The sequence below is a fragment of the Dromiciops gliroides genome, chromosome 1 (genome assembly GCF_019393635.1).
Source record: "Dromiciops gliroides isolate mDroGli1 chromosome 1, mDroGli1.pri, whole genome shotgun sequence".
NCBI lineage: Eukaryota > Metazoa > Chordata > Mammalia > Microbiotheria > Microbiotheriidae > Dromiciops > Dromiciops gliroides.
The window spans coordinates 289,971,711-289,999,623 of record NC_057861.1 but is presented as its reverse complement, the minus strand read 5'-3'; the positions used below and the strand labels follow the sequence as shown (position 1 = coordinate 289,999,623).

The following is a 27,913-nucleotide window of genomic DNA, read 5'->3' as shown; positions in this document are numbered from 1 at the left end:
CCACCCCCACTATCATTCCTTCTCTTTTCACCAATTCTCGCTATTTCATTTTATTTTAATTAGCTCCTACCCCAAAAACCTTGCCAGACTGAAGGTAGACAGACGGACTATTCCGGGTATCCCTTGAGCAGTACAGCCTTTTAGATACATCGTTGGCCAATCAGCACGCTGCTTTGCTTCCACGTGGCGGACTGACCAATCACCGCGCCACTGGACATACAAATCGTGTTTTCGGCTCTTGGCGCGTTTCATAGTTGGTTTTGTGCCCTTGTTTTTGCCTACATCAAATTCGGGGGAGCAGGGAGTATGCGTGGGGGGTGACGGTGTGTGTGCGGGGATGTGTGTGTGTGTGTGTGTGTGTTTGCGGGCGCGTGAGTGGGTGTTCATGTATTCTCCTCTGCTACTTCCGGGTCCGGAGTCGTTCCGGAAGCCCCAGGTTCCGGAAGTATGCCCCTCGGGGAGCCGAGGTCGGCCTGATGGGGGCGGGGGCATTAGGGGGAGGGGGAACTATCCATAGAATGTTTCCGAGAAACTTATCCTGGACCCTGGTTTCTCCCACATCTTTCCGGCCGGCATCGGCTCTTTGGTGTCCGCGCGTGTGCGTGCAGTGATTGACAGCCGGCAGGCCAATCGCCTAGTCCTCTCTCGCTCGGGGCGTTGCCCATCTGGGGCCCCGGCCCGTGAGCTCTGGCCTGCGTGGTTATGCCCGCGGACCGGCTTCCTCTGTTCCAGGTAGGAGCAAACAAACGTGCCCCGGCTCCGGAGGGGCGGGGAAGAGGAAACCGGGCGGAAGCTGTTGTGTCCCCCTGACCCCCTGAAGTGCCCGAGGCCAAGTCCCAGAGCTCGGAGAATCGCGTCGGAAGCTCGCCGAGTTTCGCCCCGAGGCCTCCTGGAGGAATTCCGACCCGCTGGGCTTGGGGGACAGGGGACGGGGGAGGGGGGTATCTGGCGGAGGGGGTCGGCTCTTCCGGGCTCGGGCCTTCTCAGGTACTTGAAGGCCCCGTCAAAATGCAATTGGATGGACGAGTCCCTGGCCTTTTCCGCTTCTGTTCTAAGGAGCGAGTTCCTAACACTTTCCAACAGGCAGGCTCACTTCAGGTGATCCTCTGTTTACGTAAAAATAATTAGCAATGGGAACCGGCATACCTTGGGGTCAACGATGTGAAAATTGGCTTCTGATAAAGGAGGAGAAGGAATTTTGATGCCGTTTAATACAATTCAGGATGCTAAAAGTTGCAGTGTCACTGTTCTTTATGAAGTATTGCCTCATTCTTAAAATCTTTTTTTTTTTTTTTTTTTTTTTTTTTTTAGGCAATGGGGGTTAAGTGACTTGCCCAGAGTCACACAGCTAGTAAGTGTCAAGTGTCTGAGGCCGGATTTGAACTCAGGTACTCCTGAATCCAGGGCCGGTGCTTTAACCACTGCGCCATCTAGCTGCCCCCTTAAAATCATTTTTTAAACAGACCGTGCAATGGCATAAAGTGCCCTATCAATTAAAAAGCGTCCAGTCCCTACTGTGTTCCAGCCATAGAATCACAAAAACAAAAATCAGCTAGGTGGTGTCAGATGCTGGCCCTGGAGTTCAAATGTGACCTCGGATACTAGTTGAGTGGCCTTGAGCAAGTCACTTAACCGCTATCTGCCTGAGTTTACTTAACTATAAAATTAACATCTTAATAGCACCTATCTCCTAGGGTTGTTGTGAGGATCAAATGTGGTAATATTTATAAGACACTTTGCTAGCTTCTTTTGAAGGGGAAGGGATGGGGATAATGTGTACACAAATAAGTACATAAGAAATTGTTAAAAATCAGTGGGGTAAGGGGAAAACTAAACTTTGCTAGCTGTTCCAAGTGCTGGAGACTGGATGAAAAGTCTTGGAGATGTGACTGGAATAACTTGTAGGAGGGATTGCAAGTAGGCAGGCATGGATGAATGAATGAAAGAAAAAGCATTTATTATGTCAGAGGTCAGTTTCTTGGAACACATACAAAAAAAGTTTAGTAAGATCTTACAGTGTGTAAAAAAAAGTAATGTAAGACATAAGAGGTATGCCGGAGCCAGATTATTAAAAGCCTTAAATGGCAAATAGAGACATTTACATTTTATCCAAGAGGAAATAGCAGGGTAATGACATGATCCAACCTGGTACTGTAATAACATTTTGTATTTGAATCCCGAATCTGCCCCTTAATGAATTGATTAACTTCTTTGGGCCTCAGTTTCCTCATCTGTAGGAATATTGGACTAACGACCTACCCTTTTCAGTTTTAAACATTTGATCTCAATAGTAAAAGTTTTCAAATAACTCCCTTACCCTTTTTTAATTGCAAATAAATATTTCTATCAGAGTTGGCTCAAATTCAGTTTAACTTTGTTACCTTTTTTTTTTTTTTTTAGTGAGGCAATTGGGGTTAAGTGACTTGCCAGGGGCACACAGCTAGGCAGTGTTAAGTGTCTGAGGCCGGATTTGAAATCAGGTACTCCTGACTCCAGGGCCGGTGCTCTATCCACTGCGCCATCCTAGGCTGCCCTAACTTTGTTACCTTTTTAAATTTTACCTAATTCTTTTAATTTTGTTAACTTTTTAACTAAGAAAAAATTTTGTGATAATAAATAAAACTGACATAAATTACAAATTACTTTTCTCATAACCTTGAGGTAAATTGAAGAAAATTCTTTTGAACCAACTTATATGCCTATTTTAAAACTTAAAAGAGGAGTATAATGTCCATACATTTGATCTTCATATTACCTCCATGAACTAGGGCGGTGCAATATATTATTCCCAGTTTACAAATGAGGAAACGGGCTCAGAGTAGACTGATAATCCTAGGCTTCTGATTCTTGCATCCCGTGGTGACTTCTTTACATCAGTTTTGGCCTTTCCTGGAAAATAGATAAGTTATTCACATCATCTAAAAGCTATTCATAGCTTGTGCCATGCTTTGTCTATTTACTGACATTTACAACCAGGTTCCTGGGGGTGTCTAAAGTTTCTTTCCTTTCCTCCTCTCACATCGTTACTGTTGTCCATGTTTTCACTTCTCTGTGGGTCTGAGATGATGAAGACTAAGCAAATAGATTTTCTATCACTTCACTGAAATTAGAATAAAGAGTATCATCCACAAGATGAAAGTATATTGGGACACAGGTGAATAGCAAAAATGGTTCCTTAGGGAAACAAAAATCATCTTGTCTGCCAAACCTCTCAGCTTGTTTTCATGAATCTCTGTCTTACTAGAAATTTACTGTTTGCGAGGTTTTCACTGGTGGTTTTTACATTCTTAATGAAGTTGGTTTTTGGCATTGCTTGTATCTGGTCTTTATATTAGGACGTTTAGTTAAGGGTCTTAACTCTGTTTGCTCCCATTGTTTTGGGAGTCTTTATTATATTGAAAATGCTAATGATACATATGAAAAAAGCCAAAGAGATTTTCATAAAGTGGAGCCTTTAGTTTGGCAGAAAATATGATGTGTGGTGTGGGTCCTCTTACCCCAACCCTGTTGAAGTTTCTAATCTTAGACTTCTGAAAACCTTAGAAAAAAGTAAAACCCTGGTATAACACCCATAATTTTCTAATCACTGAAGAGTGAAGGGAAGATGTGAACTAATGGACTGAGAATCATTGGCTTTTCTTTTTGTTTGGGGATTTTCTTTTGTCTTAAAACAAACTCTCTCTAATTTATCTTGATTACCATTTACTTTTTAGTTGGGGAGATTAAAGCTGTCAAATCTTTATTTTTGTTTGTGGTGTTTATTTGGTGGGGCAGTGAGGGTTTAAGGGACGTGCCCAGCTAGTGTCAGCTGTCTGAGGCTGGATTTGAACTCAGGTCCCTCCTGAATCCGGCCAGTGCTTTATCCACTGCACCACCTAGCTGCCCCAAAGCTGGCAAATCTTAAGCAAATATGGAATTTTTGAAAGAAATGTGCCAATATAAGTTGGATAAGTTCTCCCCAGAATGGCCTTTTTTCCTCTAGTCTGAACAGCATTTAAGATAACATAGTCCATGAGTGCCAAGCTAGAAGTCAGGCACCTAGGTTTTAGTCTTGGATCAGATACTATTAGATTTAAGTAAACTTCTCTGGGACCCAAGTTCCTAATTTGTTAAATGAGGTTAGACCCAGATTATCCTGAGAGTCCTTCAAGCTATAGATGCCATATATGACACAGAGAGAACTTTATACTTTGCAAAGCACTTTTACCTACTGTGTCATCTAATTGTCACAAGCTTTTTGTTATAAAAGGTATATTCTGTTTTGATAATCCTTTATAACTCTTGTACCGTCAGTCCCTTCCAATATTCAAACCAGCGACACTGGCCTCTTGTTTGTTCCTCATATAAAGCAACACTGGATTTTCACTGACAATTCATCATGCCTGGAATTCTCTCCCTCTTCATCTTTGACTCTTGGCTTCCCTGGAATCCTTCAGGTCTCTGCAAACCTTTGCTAATCCCTCTTTAATGCTAGTGACTCCCCTCCCAAAGATTATCTCCAATTTATCCTGTATATCTCTTGATAAATATAATTGTTTGCATGTTGTCTCCCCATCAGATTGCACTTCTTCAAAATAGGAATTGTTTTTTGTTTTTCTTTGCCTGGCACATAGCATGTATTTAGTAAATGTATGTTGATTCACCATAAAACTATAAAAGAAAAAATTCCTTATTTAATCAGTTGTTATTTTCTTTTATACATAATTTTTTTCCTTTTTTTTCTTTTCTCTACTTCAGGGTGTCACCTCTACAAGCATTATTACAAGATTCCCTATGTTCCCAATTACTAATGCTCTCCTCCCACCTAGCTACTTTGCATTTAATTAAATGGCTTTTATTTTGTATTCATTCTTTATTTACTTATGTATAAGTTGTCTTCCCTAATAAAATGTAAAATCCTTGAGCATGAACTGTTTTGCTTTTGTCTTTGTAACCCCAAAACCACAGTGTCTAGCATATAGTAGGTGCTTAATAAATGATTACTGATTGTTCAATTTATTCTTGCCAGTACCTCTTCTGGTTTTAACATACTTGTAGGAATCAATGTTTCTGTTGTCTTGGAAAGCCTTTCTGTGTCTAAGACCTTTATTCTTTGTTACTCAGTTTTCCCATTTCCCCTTTGCTAAAGCCTGTAAACTTTTTCTTTTAGGCTATAGTTTACCTATTGTTTCCCAGAATCATAAAACTCTGTGGGGGAGTCTAGGAGTAGAGACCTTGGTAATCCCTTCCTTGACGTTACCCAAAAGTAGGCCTTCAGCTTCACTTGAAGACCTCCAGTAAGGAGGAACCTACTACTTCCTGAAGCAGCCTATTCCACCCTTGGATAGCTTTGTAAGGAAGTTTTTCCTATCATTAAGCCTAAATTTGCCTCTGCAGCTTCTACCTGTTTCTGGTTTTTGTCCTCTGGGACCAAAGATAAATCAAATCCCTCTTCCACAGTGTAGGCCTTCAAATACTTGAAGATTTTTCTGGTTTTATTTCATAATAACCAACACTTACTACTTTGCAATTTGCAAATCACTTGACATATAATGTCCCATTTTAATTTCATGATAGCCCTATGAGGTAAGCACCAGAAACACCATTTTCCTTATTTTGCAGTTCTAAGCACATTAAGTGACTTGGCCAGTCTTACCCAGCTGGGAATAGACCTTAGGTCTTTTGATTCCCAAGCCAGAGTTCTTTCCATAATCTAACCTTGCCTGCCCTATTTTGCCCTTTCTTTGCTATTTCTATTTTATACTCAAAGGATCTGATTTTTGTCAGTGCCAGTATTCCTTACAGATGTCTATAACAATTCAAATGAGACAATATTTGCAAAGGGCTTAGCACCATACCTGGCACGTGTTTTGGTCAAGTCGACTCAATTTGTGACCCCATTTTGGAGAGTTTTATTGGCAATGGTACTATGGAGTGGTTTTGCCATTTCCCTTCTTTATGTTCTTTTTATAGATGGGAACTGATGCCAAAGAAAGGTAACGTGACATGCCAGGATCACCTTAGCTAGTAAGTATCTGAGGCAGGATTTTGAAATCAGGAAGATAACTTTACATGCTCCAGGCCCAGCAATCATCCCACTGAGCCACCCTAGGCCACCTTGGCCCTGGTATACATATTGGGGGGCTATATTTGTGTTAGCCACAATCATATGGGCAGGTAGGTGGCAACAATGGATAGAGCATTGGGCCTGGGGTTCAGGAAGACCTGAATTTAATATGTGACCCCGGACACTAGCTCATATATACCCTGGGCAAGTCACTTTACCCCTCTGTTGCCCAATTCTCACTTAGTCTGTAATAGTGTGCTGGAGATTCTTGGCAAACCACTACAGTATCTTTGTCAAGAAAATCCTAAATGGGGTCACAGTCAGGACAAGATCTGAAAACGACAAAAGCATATAGTTTTAAAGGTCCTATTAATCTGATGGATGAATCTATGAGTGCTTAGGTTCAAATCACAGAATCCAAGGATTGACTGCATGAAAGATGATTCTAGAGTGAAGCAAGGTTTATTTCAAGAATGTGATCACACCTGAGCTAGTAATTCAGTCACTGCATACGCAGACATAGACAGCCCCATCAGTCATATAATTCTTTTCTAGACCTATTTTCTACTGATTTCTGTTCGTGAACAGATTCGCAAAGTTTTATGGGGAATGATGCCCAGGAACCAAGGAAACAAGTTCTGATGACTGTGAATTAGAAATTAAGAGTGAGGGATGGTGATAGCCTTTTCTAAAGGTGGAAGGAAGGACCTAGAACATGTAATACTTACCTGCTACTATGAAGTTGATTGCACTGCTGTCTTCCACTATTGAGTCTCTTCAAGAGTTTCTGTGGTCTAAAAATAGAATTTCATCAACATAGATAGGGTAGTTTTAAAATTTTATTTCTGTTGATACCTTTCATTTTTTTTACATCATACTGTTTTCAGAATGTCTTGTCTATTTCTGGTAATGAAACAATTTTTTAAAAAATAGGTAAAAGTACAGTTCAGCAAAACTAATAATTTGACCATGTATCCATAGGGAGAGGAAGGTGCATTTTCTCTCTACTTTCTTCAAGGGCCAAGTTTGATCATCATATTTATATCTAGCACAGTTCCCATTATAGAATAAGCACTTAATAAATGTTGACTTTTACAGCATTCACTTTTTTTTATTCTTTCCATTTACCTTGTCATCATATATAGTGATTTTTCTAGTTCTGCTTACTTCATTCTATATCAGTTCTCACCAGTTTTCTCCGGTTTCTATGATTTATTAATATTTAGTATTTTATTACATTCACTTACCCCGTTATTTAATTATTTCCCAATTAATGGGAATCTTATATGATTCTGGTTATTTGCTACTGTTAAGTGCTGTTATGAATAATTTGGTGAGATATGGATCTTTCTATCTTTGACTTCTTCAGATAGTTCACTAGCTATAGAACCTATGTGTCAAAAGATATGGACATTTTAGTCACTTTTTTAAAATATACAGCTAGGTCCTAATTAGTGCAAAGAATAAATCCCCTGAAATGGTCACATGTATTCAAATTCACACATTTGAAGTTATGATTCTGTAAAATGTGGCCCTTGGTTCTAGCCCAATGGAAACATGCACTGCAAATTTGAATAATGCAACAACTTCAGGGAATTCATTATTTGCACTAATTGGGGCCTAGCAATAATTACAATTTTTTTCAAATGATTAAACCAAAATACAACTCTTATCAACAATGTATTAGTATGCTTGTATTCCTCTAGCCACTACAACACTATTTCTCTCTTTTGTCTTTGTTGCCAGTTTGCAAGGTACATGAAGTAAAAATTCAGAATTGTTTTTATTTATATCTTTCTAACCATTATTTGGAAGTTTGAACATGTTTTTATAAATTGATTTTACTAATATCTTTTATTTCTCTATCAGATAAATTTCCCCTTTATCCCTCTCCCTCAACCAGAAAGCCTTCCCTTATAAGAAAGACTTTGGTGATTCTATAGAATCTTCTAAATAAACCATCATGTCATCAGCAAACAGGGATAGTTTTGTCCCATTTGCCTATCTTTACTTGAACTTCATTCTCCATTGCACATAATGCTTGCTTTTGGTTTTAGATATACTTTTTATCATATTAAAAATATTTCTTGGGCAGCTAGGTGGTGCAGTGGATAAAGCACCAGCCCTGGATTCAGAAGGACCTGAGTTCAAATCCGACCTCAGATACTTGACACTTACTAGCTGTGTGACCCTGGGCAAGTCACTCATTGCCCCGCAAAAAAATAAAATAAAATAAAATTTTATATATACATATACATATATATATTTATAAATATATATATTTCTTTATACCTATACTTTGGAAGGTTTTAACACAAATAAGTATTGTACTTTGGCAAATGCTTTTTCAGCATGAGATAATTATATGGCTTTGGATGTTTTTGCTTTTAATATTAATAATTATGTTGATTGTTTTCCTAATGTTGAACCATACTTGCATTACTTATATATACTGAATGATTTCTGTGACAAATTACTGTTGTCTGGCAAGATTTTATTTTCAATTTTTGAATCAATATTCATTGTTGACATTGGCCTGTAGTTATTTTGTATGTTATCCCTCTCTGGTTTAGCTATTAGGACTATATTTGTCTCATAAAAAGAATCTAATAAAATGTCTTATTTTTCAGTATTTGAGAATAATATGTTTGCACTAATTGTTGGTTTGTTCATAAAAAGTTTGATAGGATTCTCCTGTGGACCCGTCAGGAACAGAAGCTTTTGTTTTTGTTTGCATTTGCCTTTCTCTGATAATTTCTTTACAGCTAATTTCCTTTCCTTTTCTGATATTAGGTTGTTTAAGATGTCTGTCTTGTCTTTTGTTAGTTTTGTTATTTTATGTTTTTGGAAGATAGTCACTCTATTTTGTGTTTGTGGTTTTTGTTTAGCATATATCTGTGCACCTTAGGTCTGATCATTTTTTATTTCTTCTTGGGTTTTGTCATGATTTGACCTCATTCATTTGCCTGGGGGGGTTTTTTTGTTTTTCATTTTATGCCCTCTTGTTAATCTGAGTGGCTTAAAATTTATCAGTTTTGATAGAATGTTTCAAAAAAAAAAAACATAAAAACATTTGTGGGGGGCAGCTAGGTGGCACAGTGGATAGAGCACCAGCCCCTGGAGTCAGGAGGACCTGAGTTTCAAATCGACCTCAGACACTTAATAATCACTTAATAATAATAATAATAATAATAAGACACTTAATGAAGACACTTATTCACTGTGTGATCCTGGGGCAAGTCACTTAACCCCAATTGCCTCAAACAAAACAAAACAAAACAAAAACAAAATACAAAAACCAGTTTGTAGGGTTTTTTATGGTTTTCCAGTCTCTCTGTTTTTGCTTGTTTTGGTTATTTGTTGACTTTCTAATTCTTAAATGCATATTCAGTTACTTAATCCTCCTTTTATATTTAACTGATATATATTTTAGTGACATGTTTTCCCTGAGAACTATTTTAGCTATATTCCAGAAATTGTGGAATGTTTGTTTCATCATTATCATTGTCTTTTACATGGTTATTCCATGTGATTTTTTTTCTTCTTTGAGCCAGTCATGTATTTAGGATTTCATTATTAACCTTCTTTGTGGGTCTCTGTGTGTGTGTGTTCTCTGAATTGATACTATTTTTATTGTATTATGTTCCATAAAGTAAAAGATACATTTACTTTTTTCTATCTTTTCACATTTGTTTGTAATATCTCCATGCCCTAGTATATGATCAGTTTTTGTAAAAGTTCCTATGTGGACCCAAGATACATCATTTATTATCCCAGTTAGAAGACATCATAAGTCTTAGTTCTTGTTTCTCCAAGTTTGTTCAATTCTATATCTTCCCTTTCATTTATCTTGTTAGGTTGGTCCAAATCTGAGAAAGAGCCATTAAAGTCTCCTACTGTTGTTGTATCATTGGATCTTTTTGTAATTCATTTTACTTTTCCTTTATGCAGATAAATATTATGACATTTGGAACACATAAATTGAATGTTAATGTTCATTTGTTTCTAGTTACTTTCCTCCTTTATCTCTTCATATTGTAAATTGTTTTTGTTGTCTGATATCATGATTCCAATTCTTGCTTTTTGTGCATGTTCAATTTGTTCTATGTATATCTTTTCTTGTATTATCTTTCTTGAAATACTAAGATGCTTCTTCCCCACCCCCCACCCCCTTCACTCTCATTTTATTTTATATATATATATATATATATATATATATATATATATATATATATATATATATATATATATATTTTTTTTTAGTGAGGCAATTGGGGTTAAGTGACTTGCCCAAGGTCACACAGCTAGTAAGTGTTAAGTGTCTGAGGCCGGATTTGAACTCAGGTACTCCTGATTCCAGGGCCGGTGCTCTATCCACTTCGCCACCTAGCTGCCCCTTTATTATATTTTTTAATCCATCTAATTGGGGTAAGGGAAAGCAGTTGGGGTTAAGTGACTTGCCCAGGGTCACTACAGCTAGTTCGTCTGTATTTTAACTCCAGGATCTCTATTCTATCCAATGTGCCACCCAGCTCCCCAATCTATTCACATTTAAAGTTGAGAGTTGTGTTTATATTTTACTCTATTTGTGCGTCTAGTATTTTTTTAATTGATTTTTTTCTTGGAGGGGGTAGGGGTAGGCGCTATCATTAGTTTTTTGTTTGTTTTTTAGTGAGGCAGTTTGGGTTAAGTGACTTGCCCAAGGTCACACAGCTAGTAAGTGTTAAGTGTCAGGCCGGATTTGAACTCAGGTACTCCTGACTCCAGGGCCAGTGCTCTATCCACTGCGCTACCTAGCTGCCCCCATTAGTTTTACCTAATATACATTGCTGCAACCACTTCTTAAAGCTACATAACTGGTCCTCATGAGGCCCTAGCCCACAGCTTATATTCCCATTGCTTGGCCCCTTGATGGCTCAGGGTGGGCCTAAGTAGCAATTGTATCTCTTTAGGTCAGAAATCTTGAGGGTCTTTCTATCCCCCTCCCCTTTTTTTTTAATCTATACTTTTTTTTTTTTTGACTAGGTAAAAGAGGCCTTTCTTTGCCTCCTTGTTTACCCAGCCTTAATCACTGAATGGGTGTTGCCTCAAGCAAATTGAGACCTAATAGGCCTTAATTTAAAAGACCACTGCATCCTGGGCCATCTCTAGTAGTCCTGATAATAAATCTTGCCACTGAACCCAGATGGCTCTGGAGGAGAGAGTGAGGCTGGTGACTGCACAGCCCCTACTTAAATCCAATTCATTGCAAATCATGTCATCTGTCCTGGGTCCTCTTCCAGAAGGAAGGACAAACAACATTCCTACAAATACTCTAACCTTCCCCAACCCTTTCTCTTCATCATGCCCTTTTCCTAGTTCTATAGTTTTTCCTAATTTATTATTTTTCTTTCTTTTACTTATCTAATTTACCCCTCTTCTTTCTTTTCTTTTTTTCCCTTCTCAGTTAAGTCATATATTAAAAATCCTCCTTCATTTACTTCCTTTCAATTTATTTTTTTTTAGGGTTCTTTTTTCTTTTTTCGATAAGAAACGATTCTTTGTTCTCTTCATTTATTCTCTTCCCTTTCTCTCTATTTAATTTCTTTGTGTTCTTTGTGGAATTAAGCTTCTAAAGAAACAAAGTTATAATCACCCTCTTCTTAAACAATTTCTATTATTGCATTTGTACATCTTTTCCTATCATCCCTTTTTCTCCTGTGCCTCACTCTTAGAAGTATTATTTCATAAGGGAAGTAATGAGAGACAAAAATCATAGAATGTAGAACTAGAGGTATTTTAATGATATCTATTGCAACTTTCTTATTATACAGAAACACTTAGACCTACAGTGATCAAACATTTGACACTGATTAGTGGCAGAGCCAAGACTAGAACCCGGTTTTCCTTACTCTCTAGGCCATTGATCGCCAGTGCTCTTTGTGTTATGTCATACTGAACTCTCTCTGTCTCTCTGTCTCTGTCTTTCTCCCCCCCCCCCCCCTTCTTTCTCTCTCTCTGCCCATCTCCCCTTTCCTCTCTTTATAAATGTGTATATAACATTTTATATATTATATATATTATATTTTTATATTTATATATATTTTTAATATATGTTATATTTTCCTGACAGTTTAGAATTAGAAGTGATCCTGAGGGGCAGCTAGGTGGCACAGTGGATAAAGCACTGGCCTTGGATTCAGGAGGACCCTGAGTTCAAATGCAGCCTCAGACACTTGACACTACCTGTGTGACCCTGGGCAAGTCACTTAACCCTTATTGCCCTGCCAAAAAAAAAAAAAGAAGTGATCCTGAGACCATCTATTCCAACCCACACCTGAAAAGGAATCCCCACTTATACCTGACAAAATGGTCATTTAGCTTCTGCTTGAAGCCCTCTCAGGATGGTGAAGAGGAACCCACCATCCTAAATCAACTGATTTCATTTTTTCTCTTTATTGCCACTTTGATGTATACTGGAGTGTTAAATTGAATTAGTCTTCTTTGTACCTTTCCATTTTAGTTTTTATGCTCCTTCCTCTCATATTTGGTAATGATTTCTTGTAAATGATATACAAACCCATGTTCACTTATTACCTTTATTATATATATTTTTAAACACTGGCCCATCAAGGGCCACTATAGGGAAAATGGTCTTGTTAGCATAGAGTATCTTCACATTTCATTGTTTGGCTAGCATTCTACCCTTTTTATGGGCTTGAAGAAAAAAATCATAGTTTGAATAATCAAAAGTTTATTCGTTTTTCCTTAATTACAACCAAAAAAAAACCCCCAGTCGTTTTCCATCCCTTATTGGCAAACCTCCTAAATTTCATGTATCATCCCATGCTCTATTCTTACCAGCATTTGTGCCTGATACTGGCATAAGTCTTATATGATGTTAAATAATGCTAGTGTTCTCCAATTTCTAGGTACTTTCCCTTTCCTCATTTTAAATTCTCATTATTAATAGCTCTTGTTTCATTTTTGGTCCTTTTGCCTTTCTCCTATATGCCATTGAAAACTGCCTGCCAAAGACAGCTGCTTAAACAGTCCTCAAAGTCTTGCAGTACTCAGCTGTGGGGTAATTTAGGCCCTAGAGCACTTTACTTCCAACAGTTTAATCTTACTGTTTACTTCTTGGGCTATGACGCCTGCCTCTAAATTACTTATTTCTTCATCCTTTGATTAGAATCCTGGCACCAGCCCATGCCCTTGCCCCTGGATCTGTAACTATTCTGGTTCTTGAAAGAGTTTTACTATTTAAATAAATTATTAAAAAAACCTACCTTCTCCCCATTATCCACAGCTTCTTGTTTGTTCCATGTCATCTTAATATATCTACTGTAATCTTTGGAGCATACCTCCGCTTTCTGTTTTCCTTATATTCTTCAATGTCTTTTGGAGATGGCTTTATTTCTGTCTTGATCTTCCTTTTTCCTTCATCACTTAATCTCGTCAGTACAGACTTATCTCATTTGTTCTTTGATTTTTACTACTCTGCTCTAGTTTCTTTCCCTCCCTATATTATGCTTTCCATTAGATATTTCTGAAGGTCAAAACAACTGTTTTGCCTATTTAATGTCTTTGGCTTTTCTCCTCCTTTTGAGATCTGAACTTGAAGATTTCAAGTCTGTGAGGATTAGGGTGAGTGTTTTACAGATGGAAAAGACTGAGGCATATACCAAAGACTGACAAGTGACAAGTGAGAGTAGAACATAAGTCTAACATAAAATCTTGTTCTATTGATTTTTTCAAGCATCATTTTTATAATAATTCCTTCTCTTTCAAGATTCTCTTGTATCATAGTTATAGAAAGAAAAGTGAAAAGTGTGATGTTCAATTAAAATTGTACAGGATATTGAGTGAAAATAACAGTTATGGGGGCAGCTAGGTGGCACAGTGGATAAAGCACAGGCCCTGGATTGGATTCAGGAGGACCTGAGTTCAAATCCAACCCCCAGACACTTGACACTTACTAGCTAGCTGTGTGACCTCTGGCAAGTCACTTATCCCTGTTTTTGCCCATCCTTGCCAAGAAGACCTCACATAAGGTTACAAAGATTTAGGACACAACCAATACGATTCAACAACTACTACTTTTAAAGTAAAATAAATACTGTAGGTAGGGGCAGCTAGGTGGCACAGTGGATAAAGCACTGGCCCTGGATTCAGAAGGACCTGAGTTCAAATGTGGCCTCAGACACTTGATACTAGCTGTGTGACCCTAGGCAAGTCACTTAACCCTCATTGCCTCACCCCCCCCCCCAAAAAAAGTACTATGATAATTTTCAAAAACATTAATAGAACAAAAAAAGATAGTGATTTTTGTCTTTAATTTCTAACCAAAAGATCTACTGTTTTTAGCAAAATGTAACTTGTAAAAATATAGCACTATTGACAAACACTTATGAGATGATAAGCTGGCAGAATTGTCGGGGAAAGAATAGTGTCAAGTTAGGCATTCTAAATTTGTTAAAGCTATAGGTGCACAATTTTAAAATGAACATTAGGATTTAGAAATTTATCAAGCACCAAATTTTATATAAGGTAACCCCCTTTCTGTTTAGACTAAAGGAGATAGGGGAGAGGAAGAATGAAGGATATTAAGAACTTTACATGAATAAAGTAATTTAGAAATTAGCAACAAAGGTGGGATTTGAACTCAGTTTCTCACTTCCAGTCCTGTTCACTGTCCAGAAAGTCACACTATTCAGAATGAGACTTAGTGATAATTTGTTTCTCTTATGCCCATGTTTGTAATGTGTTTTGGGAATAGTTGTCTGCTAAATCCCTCTTTGATGCATGTGCCATTATTAATATTGATTTCAATACAATAGACAGTATAATCTATCTGACTACACAAAAGGAAATAAAATATTTGGGTATGGGCAAGAAGTTTAGCAATCTCCGATCACAGAATTAAATTCACATAAGTATCCCCAGCCCTTTAAATTAAGGTTGGTTGAATGTATGTTTCCTTTTAAGCTTTTTTAAAAACTGCAGTGGCTAATGAACATTCAGGCTCATCCTCTTTGATTACTAGAAGAGTTAGAGGAGCATGACATTGTAGAAATTAGTTTATTATTGTAGGATTGGAATAGTATAGCTTCTATGTGTGTAAGTCCATGTTGGTGCAGGAGCCAGGACAGATAGCACCTTAAATATTATTTGGGAATCATGCATTTCTGCTGACAAGGTTTACAGACCTGTTAAATTTGAATGTAGAATTTTTGTAGGCAGTACGCATTGACAAATATGCCTAATGGTAATACATCTAGTACTGAGAGTCTCAGAACAAGTCAATATAATGCTTATATTGATAGCAGCAATGTAGGAGATGTTACTTGGTATTTATAGCTAAAATCCATGTTATCCCCTTAATCATAATTACATTTATATTGACAGACCCCTTGACAATACCCACATTATTATTGATAAATTTCTGTCAATAACATGTTTCTAAATAAAATATATTCATTCATAATTTGTACAATACTCAATAAAACCTCTAAAATACATCCAGAGAAATTCCCTGTTTCCTCAGGATATACATTAATTTGTTTTTGGTTATGGAGATATGCTATATAAGAGGCGCTTTTGATTTTTGGAGACAAATAAGACAAAGCATATATTATTTTTAAAAGAGGTTATTATATTACTATTCTTGGTAACTGACTTTTCAGTTGTTTTTCAATGAAAGAAAAGCCAGTGTGAAATGCCTAGTGATAAAATGTCAGCAGGAGACCTCTTTAATAGTTTTTTAGTACAGGATCATTTTGTCTTAACATATTTATGTGACAGGTTAATCACTCTAACCTTGATAGACGTTATACCTTTTATCTGGTCTTATTTTTGCCTTAAGCAGTCCCATCACAAATCTCCAACTTAGGGTATCCTTTCTAAACAGAGATTAGTTATTGGTAGTTGAACTTTTTATTTTTTTTCCTCAGTTTTTATTGACTAGAAAATATTTGACCCAAGGCTTAATTTTTAGGATCTTAAAAGGTGATGAAAAGGGAATAAAATGTTAAAAGCATGAGATGGCATGTTTAGAGTAAAGAAAAATGCCCCCCCCCCAAAAAAAAAATCTGGACAAATCAAGGTAACAGTAAAATTGTATAGTGAACTCAAAATCATAACTCAATTCAGTCCAGTTCAACAAGTGTTTATTAAGTATTTGCTTTTGTGCCAAACACTGTTAACCTGCTGAGGATATAAAATCATAAATCCAGTAGTTCCTGTCTTCAAAGAAGTTACATCTGCTGTGCATGGGCACAGAAAATTAAATTCAAGATATACGGAGTGTCCTAAAAATTTTAGTGCACTTGTGAGCTTACTATAGCTCACAACTGCAATAAGGCCTTTGGTACAAAGGAATTTTTAGGGAGAGATACTAACAACTGATGGGATCAGTATAGGCTTCCTGTAGCATAATAACACTTAGAGCTATAGTTTGAAGCTCAGGGTTCTTAGAGGTGGAGATGAGGGGAAGAGTGCTTTCCAAGCAAAAGGCATAAAGGAGATTAGTGAAATGACATGTGAAGGAACAGGAAGTGGTGAAGTGTGACCAGAACTTGAGTGGTGTAATGTGCCATAGGTCTAAAAATTTAGGTTGGAAAGTTTTTTATGGGTTAGACAAAAGATTTGGACATTGTCCTAGAGGGAAACATTTAGGGGTTTGTTACTATGGGTAAAAAGTGATAAGTGACTAAATGGATGGAGAGAAGGGACAAATGTAAAATACATTCGTTTGAACACATCAATAGGTAGAACTGACAAGACAATTGATTGGATTGAGAAATGAGGGAGCAAGAAAAGAACAAAGGATAACTCTAAGGTTGCAAAACCTGAATGACAAAAAAAAAAATTAGGTACCCTTCATTAGAAATAGAAATTAATTGAAGAAGGGGAAAGTTTGGATAAAGGAGTTATATTTTGAAACATAACAGAGTTTGAGGTTCCTATGGGATATTCAGGTGAGAGTGTTCCACAGATAATTGGTAATATAGGGAGAAGACTGGAACTAGATACACCACACACATTCTAGTCGAAAACTAGATCATTGAGAGGAAATAGAGAAGAATGGCCTGTGGCTTTGTATGAGAGTGACATGGATGATAATCCTGCAAAGGGAGCCTGAAAAAGCAGCCAGACAAGTAGAAGAGAATCAGGGAGAGAGGAGTTGTCATGAGAACACAGTGTGGGGAGAGTAGCAAGGCAAAGGGGGTGGTTTTCAGGTCAAAATACTACAGAAAGATCAAGAAAGATAAGGACTGAGAAGAGATAATCTTGGAGAGCATTTTCTTTTGAGTGATGGAGTCAGAAGCCAAATTGCAAAGATTTGAAAAGTGAATATGAAGTGAGAAAAACCCACCTCCAAGAAAGTTGTACTTTTCAAGCACAGGAGGAAGAGCTAAATATTAAAATAAATATCTGTAAAATGGATGGAGGAAAATAGATGGAATATGTGAGTAGGCAAATTATAGTTAGCATTTCATGAAATCACAGAATTATGTAGGTAGTAGAAGGACTCGGTGGCCATCTAGACTGACAGATATTTGAAAATGATCAACCAGCCTTTGCTTGAGGACCCTCCAGAGAGGAGAAACCACAACATAAAGAGGCAGCCCACTCCATTTTTAGTTAACTCTTATTGTTGGAAAGTTTTTCTTTTTGTCAAGCCTTCAGTGACGACTTTGCAACTTCCATTTACTGTTTCTGTTCAGAAAGACCAAGTTGTAATCTCTGTTCTATTTAACAGCCCTTCATTTGCTTGAAGTTAGCTATCATGCATCCCTTCAGTCTTCTCTTCTCTAGTCAAACACCCCCCAGTTCCTTGCCCTGATCCTCATAGGGCATGAACTCCAGTCACTCTGATTCAGTCTTGCAGCATCTTCTCCTGTTCCCTCTCTGCCAAATCTTATTAATTCAATCCATACATCTTTCACATCTGACCACTTCTTTCCAATCTATATGGCCATATGACCACCTTACTTAGTTCAGATTCTCCTTCTCATCTGGACCATTGCAATTGGGCCATTGGCTTCTTTTTCTCTTCTTTTTTTCCCCCCTTTTTTTTCTTTTTTCTTTTTTCTTTTTTGCAGGGCAATAAGGGTTAAGTGACTTGCCCAGGGTCACACAGCCAATAAGTGTCACGTATCTAAAGCCGAATTTGAATTCCAGGTTCTCCCTGAATCCAGGGCTGGTGCTTTATCCACTGCACCACCTAGCTACCTGAGCCATTGGTTTCTAATCTCTCTCTTCTCCATTCCTATTCCACACAGCTACCTAAATAATCTTCTTAACACACATATCATCTGTCACTCCCCTGCTAAAGCACCTTCAGCAGTTCCTTACTGCTTGTATAAACTTACCTTGGTATTTAAAGCACTATGCAATCTGTCTCCAGGCTCCCTAGATGTACAGTTCAGACTCTACTTTGTGTTGCCCTGCTGTTCCTTGAATTTGACACTTGATTTTTTGTGGGATTTTACCTTTTGCACATAGACACATACTTAAAATACACTCCTCCCTCACCTCAGTCTCCTAAATTCATCCTCTTGCTTTATTCAAAGTTCAGTTCATGTGCCATTTCCCTTGTTGTTCATAGTTATGAATACTCTCTAATTCATCCAATTATCATGTATAGGCCTTACCCTGTTTTACTTACTATATTTCCCCAGTAGAATGTAAGTTCCTTGAGGGCTTTGACTGTTTTTTGTTTTGTCTTTGTATCCCTAGTGCCTAGTATATAGCACCTTTTCAACATAATTAGTGTTTAATAAATACTTTTTAGCTTGGATTAAATCAGAACCAGCCACAGTTTAACTCTCATTATTCAGAATGTGAAGAATTGAATGGGCCTGATTAATGAGAATTTAACAGTTACATAGAAAGCCATTTGTCATGGATTACAATGTAATAAGCACAGTGCTAATAATTACTGATGATAATTTCATCTTTAAGCATTCGGATGGACACTTTGTACTAGATAAAAGTTTCATGAGGGCAGAGACCATATTTTATCATTGGGTCTCTTCTATACACCTTAACAGAATGATCTGTACATAGTGGTATTTTGGTGTGTGTGTGTGTGTGTGTGTTGTGTGTGTGTGTGTGTGTGTATTCACATATATATTTCTTTGTTAAATTGTATTTACATTGTCTCACAATTATGTGAACAGTTTTACCTCAACTTTTATTATTGAGGACTTGCTGAGTGTATTAAATTGTGCTAGATACTATGTGGGATACAAGATGATTAAAAAGCAGCCAATGATAGCACTATTATGCCTTCCTTGGTTGTTTGGCCCAATGCCCATTTCTCTTCCTCCTATTCTTTTCTGTGTAGCTAGTGGAAGTAGAGGAATAGTAGCTGCTAAGAAGCCAAAAGAAAACTCAATTCAGCAACATTTTATTTTATTAAGTATGTCCTACTGCGGATGTAATGCTGTACTAGACAATGGCATTAGATACAGTTTAAATAAGAGAATCTCTGTCCCCTGCATTATGATTCATGTCATATATCTTCCCAGGTTTTTCATATATGTCCTTTTTGTCATTTCTTACAATGTAATAATATTCCATTATATTCATATACTACCATTTATTCAACTGTTATCCTCTGCTTCATTTCTTCCAGCCACACTTGAAGGCCTTGTGACTGTTTTTTCGCTTCTCTAAGACTGTACTTGTAGATATCCTCTCTTGCTGGCTTAATCTCTTGGGCCTCTTGTAACTCATGGTATTTCTTCATTTTGTCTTACATTTCTCTTTTGCTATTATCTCTAGCCTGAGGTTCTACGTGGGATTTTGTATTAGAACCCATCTCTACCTTTTCATGCACTCTTGAATCGGGTGTATAGTTCTGTTTTAGTCCCTTCTTTCATTGTAGTCCTGATACCACTACAATCCTGGTTGGGGGTTTCTCAGTACCAGGGCTCAGCCTCTGCTGCCGTCTCAGCTTCTTGCTTCTACTCCAATAACCCAATTCAGCTATTGACAAAGTCCCCCACCAGGGGTTGGCTTCTGACGCCCAGTTCTGGGCCCCCCTGTCAGGCCCTAATCAAATGTTGAAGATAACCCTAGCCTTATGCTTCTTTGTAAAGCTCCCATCCCTTTCCCTGCTTCACCCTCTGCCTTCTTCCTTTACTCATACCCCATCATATATACCTAGTTGTTGAGCTCACCTTTATTTCCTACTGTTGCTTTGAGTGCTCCTTGTCTCTCATTACCCTATTGTGTCCTCCTATAGCAGTGATCTATGGAGACTGGCTTGGTGGCCCCCCACTTCTGCTTCAACAAACTCAGGGCTGACATTCATTCCCTCTTTGTACCAACTTTCACTTCACCTGGTGCATTGTGGCTATTGAGAACCCACATTTTTAAGGCTCTGTGAGTATGGGTTGGGTACAGCGCCCAATGCAACTCGTCCTGTCTTAGTGACCTGCAGGGCTTTTCTTTCTCCATAGACCCCCCTCCTGTTCACGGGTCTGCACTAAACCATATAGGATAGTTCAGGCTGGCCTTCTAACCTCTCTTTTCATGATGATTCTCCAAGAACTCATAGGGCTTTGGCTAGTACAATCCTGACCTCTGTGGAGGAGTTCACCTTTGTTTTCTTTTTGATGTTCTTGATAATCATTCTTTATGGTACCCTTTCAGGATATATTTGATGTGATTTGGGGAGAGCTGGGATTGGCTCTATAAAATATTGGCTACCTTTTTTTCTTTTAATTTTTCTTTATTATAAACTTAATAAACAGCATCTAACATGAACATATGCACAAAAACAAAGAAGGAGATAATATGTGCAACTGGAAACATCTGTCACGTACAATTTGGTATTTTTCCTCCCCTCTGCATACATCTTGGGGTCATGTGATTTTTTTGTATAATTCGGATTTGACATAGAATTCCAACACTATCCTATTGTCTTCTGAACTTCTTTCTTCGTTCATCTTTTAAATAATTCATTGATTATTTTTTGCTTTCTTTTCTATTTAAATAAAATATCAAAATTTTCACCACCCCAACCAAAAGTTTACCTGTGAACTTCCCATTCTTATATCCCCTTTTCTTTCAGTCCTAAGATCAAATGACAGCAATGCATATACTGTAGGACAAGGGACAGGGGAAGTGATTAGAATATATATATATACACATATATATATATATATATACACACACATACATACATACATGTGTGTGTGTGTGTGTGTGTGTGTGTGTGTGTGAAGTCAGCATGGCTTTCTTAAGTACCTACTGTGATCCAGGCACTCTGTTAGGCCCTGGAGAGATAAATATTTTAAATGAAATAATCCTTTCTAGGGGTTTACATTCTAGTGGGGGGGTGCTTATTACTAGTGATGAAAGTTGATCCAATCTTTCTTTAAATCAAGTAGCTTCATTACAGTGATTCATGCAGTATCAAACTGTCTCAGTTTATTGTTCTCTTTCTCAATTTAAAATTGAACTAAATAGTGTTTAAGAAGAAATCTTGAGTGCCTAAACCCAGGACTTCGTGCATTTTCAGGATTAGCCCAAATTCAGAGACTACTCTTTCCAGACCAGCTGTGAAATAGAATGAAACCCACAGGTTCTCCTTTACTGGAAGTCCATGTCACAATAATAATCCAAAGACTAGAGCCTTCTATAGTCTGGTATTGCTTTAAAACTGATGATACAGAGTGATCCTCTAAGACTTAAATCAGCATGTTACAGTGAAAAGAGTACTAGCTCTGAAATTAAAGTACTTTGGCCAAATTCCTTAGCTTCCCTGGGGCCTCACATTCCTTATCTGTAAAATCTGGGGGTGTGTAAGGTGACCTTCAATTTCCCTCCAAGTTCTAGATCCATAATCCTATGCTTGCCAGCCTTTTTACCCTTATTTTCTTCCTCTCTGGGTTTCTTGACCCAGTGGACTTCATTATCTCTTCACCAACTGCCTCTAGTACATCTTAAATCTATGCCTCATAGACATCTCAAATGCAACATGTCCAAAACAGACTCATTATCTTTTCCCTCCAAATCCAAACCTCTTTCCAGCTTCACTGTACTGTCATAGGTACCATCATCTAGTCACCCAGGCTTGTAACCTTGATTATACCCTTTGACTCCTTGTTCAAACTCATTTCTATTCTGTTTCCAAGTCTTGTTATTTCTACTTTTAAAACATCCCTTGGATATTTGTCAACTTCTCTTCACTCACACAGCCATGTTCCTGGTACCAGCCCTCATTCCAAGTCGTCCCCTTCCATTTACCACCACCACCACCCCAGCCTCTACTAGTGCCTTCCCACTTAGATTTACATTCTGTTTATGCTGTGTGCACCTTGTATGGACAGTTCTTTGGAAAGTTGTCTCTACCATTAGAAGTATGAAGTCACTGAGAGCAGAGGCTATAGTTTTGCCTTTCTTTGTATCCCCAGTGCTTAGCACAGTTCCCTGGCATGTAGTAAATGCTTGCCAACTAATCACCATTGACATTTGTTGCATATCTAGATTATGTCTTGTTTACTGTTTCTCTGCTCCTTAGGAATTTCAAATTCTAAAGTATAGGTATACTTCCATTTTTTAAAAAATGTTTCCTTTAATCATTCAAATGATGTCCAACTCTTCTTTTTATACATGCTATTTTTAACATAGTCTATTTGGGGTTGAAAATAGTTCACGATAGGGGCAGCTAGGTGGCGCAGTGGATAAGCACCAGCTCTGGAGTCAGGAGGACCTTAGTTCAAATCCAGCCCTCAGACACTTGACACTTACTAGCTGTGTGACCCTGGGCAAATCACTTAACCCCAATACCCCCGCAAATAAATGACTGAATGAATGAATGAATAAGAATGAAAATAGTTCATGATAATCTGGAATTCAGACCAAGACTAATAAAGAAAATAAAGGATGTCCTGAAAATTTTAGTGTCAGTTCTAAGTTTTAGTAGCTGAGATTTTGGGGACATCCTTTATAGTGACATAAGATAGCTAATACTGTGCCATATATTTACTTAGTCCTCCCACCTCATTCTTTCCCCCTAATCTTTTCAGTGTGTAATTAAGATTCTAAATGTGAATTCTAATCTGTTCCCCCAGTTTTGGGGGAAACTGACTTAAAATCACTGATAAAACGATTAGGTTTTAAGAGTTTATTGGAAAATAGAAAGAAAAAGATTGAGAACAGAATTCTAACAGCCTGGCATTCCTATCTTTCCTCAAATTTCCTGTGAAGTCCTCTGCCGCCACCACCATCAGTCAGGAATCCAAAAGGCCTAGCGCTCTCTGCGCAGGCTCCCTTTCCTCCTTCCTGTCTCCTCTCCAGACCATAGGAGGCCTCCTCAAGTTGATTGGCTGGTAGCCTTGATAGACAGCACCATGAGCATAACGTCATTTCCTGACGCCAAGGAAAAGCCATAATGCCCTCTGAGGCATTTTCCTCATGGTGGAGCTTTCCCACAGCAAGTCTCCAGTAGGGTGGCGTCATTCCAATCATTACATCAGTAATACATATCCATCTAGTGTAGATGAAAGCTTAGGATATTTTTTGCCATTCACCTGGCTACTCTTCCACTCTCCACCTAGAACATACCCATCTGTACCAGACATCATGCCTCCCTAAGTAAATTAATCTGAGCAATGATTTACCAACCAGTGAGCGCAAACTTGCCTCAAGGAATGTACCTGGCTCAACCTAGACCATGTTTCACCTACCCCAGACTTCTTGGGACATCTTGCCACACTACACATTTCTGCCCTTCCTCCCCCACTTTTTCTACTTCTGTCCGAAGTAAATAAGCAAATCAATCCTGCCATTCTTCTGAAAAGGGCATTGACAATGGATTTCACTTGCCTCTATTCACCATTCCTTTGACTCTCCAGCCTTTCCCTGGCCACCACTCTGCTATATGTGTTGTACTCCCCATTGAATGTAAACTCCTTTAGGGCAATTACTGTCTCATTTTTTGGATTTGTAGCTAGTAAGTGTCTAGGGAAAACGCCTGACACATAGTGGGCACTTGATAAAAGCTCTTTAATTTATTCATTTGAAGGATTACGCTTCTGTTTCATAGTTTAGATACTGTGTTTCAATTAATACAACCAAAGTTTTTATTAACTTTTGGCCTTCGTATCATATTGATGGACTGGTCTTGAGTCACCTAAAACTTTCAGGTATTTTTCAGGTAAATTAATGTCTCCCCCTTCCATCTTTTATAGTTGATTTTTTGAACCCAGGTATAAAACTTTATTACTATTTTCATCTTATTAGATTCTTCCTGAAGTTCTAACGTGTTGCAGTGATACAGCCAAAATGTGGATGCTTATCTATTGAATACCAATACAGTGCCCTATTACAACAGACCATACCAGAGTCACCCTCCTGTAGATTATGTGAGTATGTATGACTCATATTTCTTTGCTTCTAAAAATGTACTATGATTTGAGGAAAAGCATAGGCTAGATGAGGGAAAGACTCGATACGTCATGATTTTGGTGATTCCTATAATATTCCTAACACTTTTATTCTCTTTTTCACCCCTCGCCAATGGCCCTACAGCTCACCACATTTCTGAATCACATTCTGTGCTATAACTCTTAAGACTCCATTGGAATTTTTCCATATATAATTTATACCTATTTTAGTGATAATATTACAGTATTTATTTGGATTGTTTTTTGAAAATAATTTCCCCCTTGCCAGTTTTCACAATGGCATGAGAGGATAAATAGGTGTTGACCTCTCTTATCCCTGCCACTTACCTTTATCAATGAAAAGGATAGTGATTAAAAATTAAATTACTCATTTAAAAGTACACATGTGGAAAATGCCAGGGCTAGAAATAAACTCTAGCCTTGATTCACCATCCAGTGAAATGTTATAGTTTGCAGTTATAAGTCTGATGATAAACTGCCCCATTAGTCCTATTAACTTAAAGGTAATTTAGAAATACCCTTAATTTTAATTTCTTATAATAGTTCTTAAAGTATCTGGCTAAAAATTTATGGAACCTTGCATTGGAAATGGTTTGGTGAAAAAGGATACAACCAGCCACGTGTAGTATATGTACATACACATACGAGGTAAGAGAAAAAATACAGTTATAATAAAGAAATTATAGTAACTATGTTTCTATACTATATTTTCACTATTTAAAGATAGTTTTTGTCCTGAATGTCCTGAACATGAATAGCATGCTTTTACAAATTTATTAAGCATTAATAAAATGGGATGTTTACTTGTTTCTTTGTTTTCACCAGAGACCTGCAGTGAAGATGTCTTCCAATGGAAGAATACAGAGCTCACCAACCCTGTACTGAGAATAAGTCAACTGATGCCCTAGAACTAAACAAAGCCCTGGAACAATTAGTTTGGTCCCAGTTTACTCATTGTTTTCATGGATTTAAGCCAGGGCTCTTAGCCCGGTTTGAACCTGAGGTAAAAGCATTTTGTGGCTTTTCTTGTGGAGATTCACCATTTACTCCAAGAATGCCACCGTGGGACAGTCAATTATGAATATCCAGTACAAGAATGATTTTTCTCAAACTCAGAAATATCAGCCACTAAGTAAAAATCAAAAGTTATGGTATGCTATTTGCACAGTTGGAGGAAGGTGGTTAGAAGAAAGATGTTATGATTTATTCCGTAACCATCATTTAGCATCATTCTATAAAATCAAACAGTGTACTAATTTTATTGTTGGACTTTTGAAATTAAGTAGTTTGGTTAATTTCCTGATTTTCCTTCAAAAAGGAAAGTTTGCTACATTGACAGAGCGCCTCTTAGGTATTCGATCTGTATTTTCCAAACCCCAAAATATTCGAGAAGTTGGCTTTGAGTACATGAACAGGGAACTTTTATGGCATGGTTTTGCAGAATTTCTGATCTTTCTCTTACCCACTTATTAATATCCAAAAGTTGAAAGCCAAATTGTCATCTTGGTGTATTCCTGTTACAGGGTTCCCAACAATGATTGATACGTTAGCCACACAAGGCAAAGAATGGTTCCCTTTGTGGAGAGTGGGCCCACTATGCCTCATACCATAGGTTGTGTCCATGTATTTTGTTATTATTGTATTAAAAGCAGCTACTTGTTTGACATGTACTTCACTTGTCCTAAGTGTGGCACAGAGGTGCAGAGTCTGCAGCCACTGAAGTCAGGGATTGAAATGTCAGAATTGAATGCTCCTTAGAAACAGAATCCACCTTCTATAAGCAAAATAGGTAATATTTAAGAATGTATGTCAGAATCATATTTCAAATCTTTCTAAAGACATGATTAAGGACACTAATCCCTGGAAGTTATATTATATCAAATTTATTATGTAAATTCCACTACATCTTCAAAATAAAAGTATCATCAGTTTGAAAGTAACCAATTTTTAGAATTTTTTAAATCTATTAGAACTAAGGATTTATTTTTGGCTGATGTTCAAAGTTTTAATGGTTACTTGCTTACTTTTCTGAATAACAACTAGTAAGAATGTTCTTTCCTGAAAAGAAGTTGAGCTATAAAATGTTGTTTTGCTTATTTTACCTTAATAGCATGTGGATGACTTTATCATATCTTTGGGTCACAAGGTCATATGTAGAAATAGATAGAACTTTTCAGATCACAGGATTATAGATGGAATGGCCTTGAGAAGCCATCTAGACCAGTCCTTTCAAGATGACTAAGTAACCCCAGGAAAATTAAGTGACTTTCCTATGGACACATAGCCATATGAGAAGAGGCATTTGAACTAGGTCTTATGACTCCAAAACTAGTGCTCTTTCACTGTATCACACTGCCTCATAGATCATCTCATCTGACCTCCTCATTTGTAACAGATAAAGAAACTAAAGGCCCAGAGAGGAACACTGGCTTATCCCAGATTATTAAAGTAAATAAATAATTTGTAATAAGTAATACCTAGGATTTGAACCCAGATACTCTAATTCCAGATCCAGTGCCCTTTCTTCTTCACCACTGGTTGCCATAGTTTACTCTTGCTAAATATTTTGGGTTATTTACATTATTTTTAAAATCATGGCACATTATAGGCAATTTCCCATAATATGTAAAAATCACTTAACTTGGGAGTAAGAAGAGACTATTTGTATCAAATCTAGTTGTGACCACAAATGACTTAGAGCCTAAATTTGCTCATCTGTCAATTGGAGTGATCCCTATAGTACTTACATTATAGGATTATTACAAGGCTTGTGTGATAATGCATATACAGTTAGTGCTTCCCTAACATTAAAGTTCTCTATAAAGTTTGATGCCTTTACTATTATTCCTCACAACCAGGCTTAAGCCACATTTGAAATTGCTTGTCATCCGTTTCATACCTTTTTTTATTATTATTCAAACTCGCTTGCTGATGTTTTAGGAGGTAAAAATAGTTTGAAAATGAAGGTTAATTACATCTCTATACTGGTGATCTCCAAAATTTTTGATCATGTATCTCTCTCAGGAGATTAGTTTTGAATGTGCCCTTAATACGTGTATATTTGTTTATAAAATCATATGTAAGCTTATACAAAAATAGACATTTTAGAAGTTATACAAAACCAAAAAATGAAAAAATTTGATTTGTGAACAGTAAAAACAGTCCTCTTTTTTCCTAATTACTAAAGATGATTGTTAATGATATTTTCATGAAAAATATGATGGAATATGCCTCATTATTTTGTGATTACTTTGTGATAATGATTCAGAAGTCTTGGCCTTAATTTCAGTTTATTTCATTTCTTGGTTTAATGGCTGTCATAGCGAGAAAGATACTTCACAAAGGTATATAGATCCATATGGAAGAAGTACATCATTGGCTTACAAAATCCCAATGCTCATACGTCAATACCATACATTAGTAATGTAAAGGTTTTATTAAAATTCAGCTAATAATCTTC

General features: G+C 37.3%; 1 protein-coding gene across 1 annotated transcript; it reads left to right on the top strand.

The window, feature by feature from the left end:
* Positions 1-482: 482 nt before the first annotated feature.
* Positions 483-27,913, top strand: PEX2 (peroxisomal biogenesis factor 2). Its single transcript, XM_043977782.1, is given in 7 exon segments — positions 483-732; positions 24,290-24,411; positions 25,279-25,466; positions 25,469-25,914; positions 25,916-26,023; positions 26,025-26,042; positions 26,044-27,913. Coding segments are annotated over 5 exon segments (903 nt in total). The 5' UTR covers positions 483-732; positions 24,290-24,411; positions 25,279-25,303; the 3' UTR covers positions 26,212-27,913.